At 44.7% G+C, this 7,882-nt stretch overlaps 1 protein-coding gene across 1 annotated transcript in view; it reads left to right on the top strand.

Annotated features, from left to right (window-relative positions):
• CCDC110 (coiled-coil domain containing 110) overlaps nt 1–7,882 on the top strand; it is a 16,886-nt gene that overhangs the window by 2,755 nt on the left and 6,249 nt on the right. Inside the window, exons 3-4 of the mRNA XM_006160455.1 lie at nt 7,405–7,460; nt 7,734–7,799. Coding sequence (XP_006160517.1) covers nt 7,405–7,460; nt 7,734–7,799 — 122 coding nt within the window. The remainder of the gene's footprint in view (nt 1–7,404; nt 7,461–7,733; nt 7,800–7,882) is intronic.

The following is a 7,882-nucleotide window of genomic DNA, read 5'->3' as shown; positions in this document are numbered from 1 at the left end:
AGAATGGAGGAGAAGGGATTGCGGCGTGGCCATCCCCCCTGGGGGGTGATTTCTTGCTTTCTATCTCTCTGTCTCTCTAGCAAGCGCACACACCCTATACCAAAGATCTCTCTTACGAAAAAAAAAAAGAAGGTGCAGTCTTTCTTGCTGGAGCATCTGGTTACAAGCGCAGGGTCAGCACGGGGCAGGTACTGGGTGAAGCTAGCTGTCCTACAACGGGTGCTGCCAGGGAGAGCGAGGGTTTCCTGCCTATGACCCCGTACGTCCTCAGGACCCTCCTCTAACCAGATGAGACGTTCCTAACCGCCCTCGCCAACATCATCTCGTCCCTGCTCACCAGCAGGGACCTGTTCTCATGATATTTACCATTGTTTGAGAGCGTCCTGTTTATTTCTCGGTTTATGTTTTGTTGTGCTTTGCTGTTTGTGTGTGTAGGATGTGGGCAGCAGGCCATCAGGAGCCTCAATGTCCAATTCGTTGCTGTGTCTATGGCACCTGCACAGGGCATTCTGTCGAGTGGACACTCGGTATTGGAATAAATAATGTGGAAGGAATGAACCACTGAAACATGAAACAAACAAACAAACCATGAAACAAACCGAACATGAAACGTGAAACAAACCGCTGACCTCGGAGCCTAGTGATTAGGGAGCTGGATTACCCACAGCCTGCTGCAGCTCGAGTCTTGGCCTTAGCAGCCGGGAAAGTACGCCAGGCTTGTACGTATGTGTGCCCTGATTCCAACAGGATGGAGAAACGGGGGAGAAGGGATTGCAGCATGGCCTCGGCCCACCGGGGAGTGCCTTCTCTGTCCGTCTCTTCTGTTTCTCCTGTTTCTCTTGCTGTGGCCAGTGTGTGCACACTCCGGGAATATATTTCATCCATTAAATTTAAAAAATAATAATAATAACGTGGCCAGCAGATGGCATGGTGGCTAGGGCTCTGGACTCCCACACGGCCAGCTGTAGTTCAAGTCCCAGACCTGGCAGTGTGAAAATCGTAGTTCAAGTCCCAGACCTGGCAATGTGAAAATCATGCCGAGCACGTGTGTGTGTGTGTGTGTGTGTGTGTGTGCTCAAAACCTGAAAAGCAGAAGAAGGAGAAGGGATTGTGGATTACAGCATGGCCGTACCCCCTAATGAGTGTTGCTCACTTTCCCTCTCACTGTGTCTCTCTCCGGTGTGCACAACCTATTGCAAAAACCTAGAAAAAAAAAAAAGTCTAACTCAGCAAATTCCAGACTTTCAGAGAGAGATTTTACAGTAAAGGCATCCCAGACTCCCTCCAATGCCGGATAAAATGGCAAAGAAGTGCTAGAAAACCAGCAAAAATTCCACCTGCAGAAGCTGAAGAAGGGAGGGCGCATTCCTCCCTAAGGATATAAAACTGGAAAGTAGAAGCCATAGATAAAACCAGAAGATTCTAGCAAGGCAACTGTTAACCTAGCTCCCAACTCTGCCAGTGACTTTCAGGAGCAATAAAGCAAGTCTAGATCCTGAAACTGCTCAGGGATGCCCCGCCCCGGGTGTGGACACAGAAGGACTGGAAGTACCCGTGCCTTTCTATGGATCAGGGTTTGGGTGGGTAGAGGAGGAGCTGCTGGAAATGGATGGTAACCGCGGAGGTGGGTTAGCAGGAGCTGCGAGGGAAGGACAGACCCCGACTGTAACTGCGACCATTCCTGGGAGTACCTCTGTGTGGATTAGAAAAAGGTCCACTCTCCTCTAGGCGAATGTGAACCCACACAGGGAGGCGAGCATGGGGTGGATTTCAACTCCCGCATGTCCTTCTGGCCAGGAGCCCTGTGCAGTGAATAACAGTACACAACCATCTATGGCAGCCCTAGTCCCAGGGCTCCACACTGAATCGGGAGAATGATCCAATCAGAAGAGCGCCTCCTGGGGACCAGCAGTTAGCGTAATGGCTATGTCGCTGGACTCCCACGTAGTCGACCGCGGTTCGAGTCCCGGATCCGGTGGCTTAAACTCACGCCGGGCGCGTGTGCGTGCGTGCCCAAGATCCCGAGAGGAGAATGGAGGAGAAGGGATTGCAGCGTGGCCATCCCCCCCCTGGGGGGTGATTTCCTGCTTTCTATCTCTCTGTCTCTCTCTGTCTGTCTGGCGAGCGTACGCGCCCTATAGCAAAAACCTCTCCAAAAAAAAAAAAAGAAGAGCGCCTCCTGCCGGTAATAGGATACACCTCCCACTAGAAGTCTATGGTAAACTTCAGAGGGCGCAGCCTCCGACAGAGGCTGGCAACACGCCTCCAAAGGCTCTCTCCTTCCCCAAATCCCCGCACCCAGTTTTCAGGCTGTGGAACAATGAATAGGAAAATATCTGGCCCTGATTTATGGCTTACGGGGATGAACCCCTCTCTAGTCTCAATAGGACTCCACAGAAGATGAAAAACTAAAAACTCACCTATACCATGTCAAAGAAAATGGAAATTTTGAACAGTCGCTCAGGCTAAGCATGATCATTATGAAAAAGAACAGCATGGATGGTAACTAGACAACCTGACTGTGGCCAAAAAGGAAAAAAAGAGAGAAGATGGAAAAATATATGTAGAAGCAGTGTATAAATCCCATTGTTCTTTCTTTAAAATATTTACTGTATCCCCTTACTGAGTCTGTCGTTTCTTTTGGTTCCATATTTCTTACTTGGTTTGAGCAAAAGGAATTCTATAGTTAGCGTTGAACTCACAAATCCCCCTGGAGACACAGGAAATCTGTACAGAATGAGGCTCTTGCAGAAGGTGCAGGAAGGAGATGGAATTTGAGGGGTTTTGTCGCTGTTGTTTCGTTGGGTCATCGGAAAAGTCATGATGCATTTTTGCATAGAAAACTGAAAAAATACATCATGACTTTTCCGACAACCCAATAGTTTTTGCTGCAGGGACCGCGCACTCGCCAGAGAGAAAAAGAGAGGGATGGAAATTGAGAGATCATCTCCCCAGGGGATGGGAGGTGAGGGGGTGGCCATGCCACAGTCCCTTCTCCTCATTCTCCTCTCTGGATTTTGGGCAGGCACACACATTTTCTTGGTCTGGGATTTTAACTACGAAGCTGGCCACCTGCTGGCCTGAGATGGAATTTTTTTTTTTTTTTGAGAGGTTTTTTTGTTTAGAGTGTGTGCGCTCTTCAGATAGACAGAGACAGAGAGAAAGAAAGTGAGAAATCACCCCCCAGGGGGATGGCCATGCCCAATCCCTTCTCCTCCGTTCTCCTCTTGGGATCTTGGGCACAAACACATGCACCCGGCGTGAGATTTAAGCCACTGTGTCCAGAACTCGAACCGTGGTCAACTACATGGGAGTCCAGCGACATAGCCATTACACTAACTGCTGGTCCCACCTGAGGTGGAATTTTGAACAGGAACATCATTAAGAATAAATTCGAAGGCAAAATAATATCCTATCTTTATGTTTAAATAAAGAGCTTTGTGGGAATTCTATTATATAACAGAATGTAAACACCAAAAAATGCCGCAGTATGGAAATAACCTAACTAGCAGGGAGTAGCTGGAGAAAGAAAGAAATGCTCATTTTCTCATCTCTCTGGGTGGGAGGGAGGGAGTGAACGCTGAATGCAATGGAAATGCATGTTATTTGAAAACATGAAGATCCTGATCTTTTAATCCTATTTTCTTTAGTTTAGAGGGAATTCTTAAGAAATAATCTTTCATATAGTGAAAAACAAAATCCTTCTACTGATAGTAACTTCCAGGATTTGCAGTGTTTGAAGTTGGTCAAATTCAAGTAGATGCATATTTAGCATTGTTTATCTAAAAGTAGTATGTGTAAAATCATCCCACTACTCTATAATCATTCCTAATTTTTTCTATGTAAACGCAAAAAGAACTGACTAAGGGAGCCAGCAGGTGGTATAGTTGTTAAGATGCTGGACTCCCATGTGGTCAACTGAGGTTCAAGTCCCAGACGTGACTGCTTGAAACCCATGCCGGGCACGTATGTGTGCTTGCCCATAATCCTGGGAGAAAAATGGAGGACAAGGGATTTCAGCATGACCATCACCCCAGGGTGGGGGGGATTTCTCGCTTTCTGTCTCTCTTTCTTTCTGTCTCTCCAGTGAACACACATGCTCTATAGCAAAAATCTCTTGAAAAAGAAAAAAGAAAGATAGATAGAAAAGTCGAAAGAAAGAAAAAAAAAAAAAAAAAAAGAGCTCACTGAGGCCAGCCACAGTGGCAGTGTTAACGCAATGGTGCACAGTCCTGAAGTCGCATGGGAAGGTCCTAAGTTCACATCCCAAGGCCTCCCTGTACTTGGGCACACACGCCCACGCCTGTGATCCTGGAGTGAAGAGTCTGCTAGGAGCACTTCTCTCTCTCCCCTCCCTCTTTCTCTCTCCTTCTCTTTCTCCTCTCTCTCTCTTTGTCTTTGTTTCCCATTTTTTAAAAAAGCTACTAAAGGACAAGTTCCTAAAATGGACAGCTCTAGGTGGCGCGATTCTAGGCAGTAGATTCTTTTTGATTTGCACTTTGATCTATTTTAATTCACTGAGAAAGGTTACTGTGGGGTCTGAAAAGTTTGGGATGTCTTTCTGACCTAGTCAGCCCAAAATCCCAAGAGGAGGCTAGAGGAAAAGAGATTGCAGTGTGGCCATCCCCCTGGGGGCGGGGAAGGTGATTTCTCACTTTCTGTCTCTTTGTCTCTTTGGTGAGTGCACATGCCCTATAGCGAAATTTTAAAACTATATAATATTAAATAAAGTTAAGAAAAAAAACCTTTTTTAAAAAAAAAAAAAAAAAAAAAAAAAAAACCTGTCAAGGCAGAAATTGTCAGAAAGAGGAAGAACATTGGATCATAACTCTCATTTTATTTAGGACAATGGGAGTTTTTACATTCTTTAAAAAAAAAAGGCAAGCAAGTAGTGTAACATTTGAACAAAGAGAGACACACTTGAAGAAACGTGCAAACACACATTATGCAGAGCCTCCCCTGCTGCAGATCTATATCTGTTAGGAAGGTATTGAGCAAGTGGTACCTGTTGCCTATCGTCGAGACATCTGAGCACTCTGACCACTGTATCTTGGTATCAAAGTCTCCAAGGAAAACAACACAGTCAGGCACTGGGTGGAACGACACTTCACTCAGAGCAAGATAGGCCTCCCTAGTGGGTGCTGGTCACCCCGTCAGAGGAACCCTCTCGTGGCCAGCAGGAACAGGCCCATCCAGGGCTGCAGGAGACAAGGATGATATCAAAGGGATCTTTAGAAAGTTCTTGGAATACATAGATGATGAGAAAACTGTGCATGGAGTTCAAAAATACTTTGCAACCATAGAAACTTGAACTTTAATTCCACTTTCTCATGAATTTCTTTTTTTTTTAAGACCTTCTTTAATTTTATTATCGTATTATTATTATTAGCTTAATTCACCAGAGAGAGATGGGTAGGGGGAAAGTAAGAAAATACGCTGCCAGGTCTGGGACTTGAACCTCAGTCAGCCATATGGAAGTCCAGGGCCTTAACCACCACGCCACCTGCTGGCCCCATCTCATGAACTTCTTAAAGTCCACTGGCAAAGTAGAGAGGTTGGACAGGTAGCATATGACACAGACACTTAAGCAAAGAAAGAGCACACACTGAGCCTGACACAGGGAGACATATTCCCACACAAGGAACCAGGTCCAGTACAGGCTACGCAAACTCTTCTCTCTTGGTAAGGAAGTGCCCCAGCCCACGTTCTTATGCAGCCAGAAGGGGGGAGAGACTGGGCACCTGAGGCTGCCTGACACAAGGGAAGGAGTACGTGGATCTTCATAGCACTTCTTTAACATCAAGACAAAGATATGTTGGTAATCCAGCTCAGTTTCCATAAGGAGGAGAAACACCACATGGAAATTTCATAGAAACTTGAGGACTATGTAATAGTTATGCCAAGGGTCTCTTGTAACATGAGGGTTACTATTTTATTTGTCTTTTTATTTAACCAGAGGGCATATGCACTAGCCAAAGAGAGACAGAGAGAAAGGGAAAGGGAGAGAGCAACCCCCCCAGTGAGATGTGGTCATGCTGCAATCCTTTCTCTATGTTTCCATCCTGTTAGGATTTGGAACACACATATGCACGTACCCAATGTGTTTTATTCTTTCTTTCTTATTCTTCTTTCATTCTCTATTCCTTTTTTCTTTTCTTCTTTCTTTCTTCTTTCTTTCTTTCAATTTTTCTTTCCTCTTTTTAGATTTGCCATAGGGCACATGCATTCATTGGAAAGCCATCGGGCACATGCACTTGTTGGAAACAAAGAAAAAGTGAGAAATCATCCCCTGGGGAGATGGCCATGCCACAATCCCTTCTCCCCCATTCTCCTCTAGGGATCTTGGGCACACACACATGCCCTGCATGATTCCAAGCTGCCAGGTCCAGGATTCAAACCATGGTTAGCCATGTGAGAATCTTTTTTTTTTTTTTTTTTTGGGGTTTTTTCTTTTGGCCCCATGTGCTCCCACTAGGTGAGAAATCGCCCCCAAGGGTGAGGGTCACCCACAATCCCTTCTCCTCCATTCTCCTCTTGGGATCTTGGGCACGCACACACACACGCCTAGCATAAGTTTAAGCCACTGGGTCCGGGACTCAACCACAGTCGACTACATGTGAGTCCAGCGACATAGCCATTACGCCAACTGCTGGTCCCATCCATGTGAGAATCTTAACCACCACTCTACCTGCTGGCTTCCCAATGTGTTTTTCAAACCATGCAGTTGGCCAGGTGGGATCAGCCTCCCTTAACTATCAGGCCATAGGGCCTGCCTAAGGGCTACTTTTTTATTTTTAATTAATAATATAGTTAAGGGGCGGGAAGATGGTATAGTGCTTATGATGCTGGACTCCCACACAGCCAATCACAGTTCAAGTTCGGGACCCTATGGCTTGAAAAATCACACTGTCTTATGCACATGCATACCCAAAATCCTAGGAGGAGAATGGAGGAGAAGGGATTGCAGTATGGCCATCCCCCCTAGTGGGTGATTTCTCAGATTTCTCACCCACTGTCTGTCTCACTCTAGCAAGCCCACGTACCCTATGGCAAAAACTAAAAAAATTTAAATTTAAATTTAAAAAATGTAGTTAGTATCCCAGAAACAAAGATATTTGAGCCTTTGAGAGATCCCAGCTTGGTGCTACAAGTTAGTGTATTAGAAAAATAAAAACATTATTACAACCTCAAGTGGGTATTTTAAGTCAAATGAGTATGGATGGCTTAATCTGTAAAATCGGGAATTATTTTGAAAATGTATTACGTGACTAGCAGTATAGATATCTCGTGTTCTCATCTCTCTATCTTGGTATGTAAGAAAGTTAGGAAACTACTCTCTATTTTAGCTGTGTAAAAATAAAATTTGAGAATTAAATCACATGGTCTTTCCATTTTGCTTATTAGAATACGGCTGCATATCAGAATCAGAAAATCAAATCCAACCACAGTCAGCATTGAAAGTGAGTATTTTCCATTTTATTATCTCTGAAATCCTGTGTGAAGGCTGACCCTTATCAGAATAAATACTTCTTAAGTGCGGATGGGTTCTTCCATTCTGTCTTCACAAAAATCTTCATGAATGTAAACGCAGTTGGCTAAAATGACTGAGAACGTGAGTCGCCTGAGCCTTACATGATCCTTCCTGTCAGAGGCAATTTGGAGGGATATTAAAAAAAAAAAAGCCACAATACCTAAAAATATTCAGCTTCATACTTTGCCTACATTTATTACAGGTCCTTCAACATCAGTTGGAATCATTTCAGGCCCTTCGAATACAGACTTTGCAGAATGTTAGCATGGTATGTTTCTTCTCTTTGTTTTAACTTTTCTTTTTTCAAAAAAATTTTTGAGAGGTTTTTGCTATAGAGCAAGTGCACTCACA

The sequence above is a fragment of the Tupaia chinensis genome, unplaced genomic scaffold (genome assembly GCF_000334495.1).
Source record: "Tupaia chinensis unplaced genomic scaffold, TupChi_1.0 Scaffold000685_1, whole genome shotgun sequence".
Classification (NCBI taxonomy): domain Eukaryota; kingdom Metazoa; phylum Chordata; class Mammalia; order Scandentia; family Tupaiidae; genus Tupaia; species Tupaia belangeri.
Note: the sequence above shows the minus strand (reverse complement) of the source record. Positions and strands in the feature narration are given on the sequence as shown.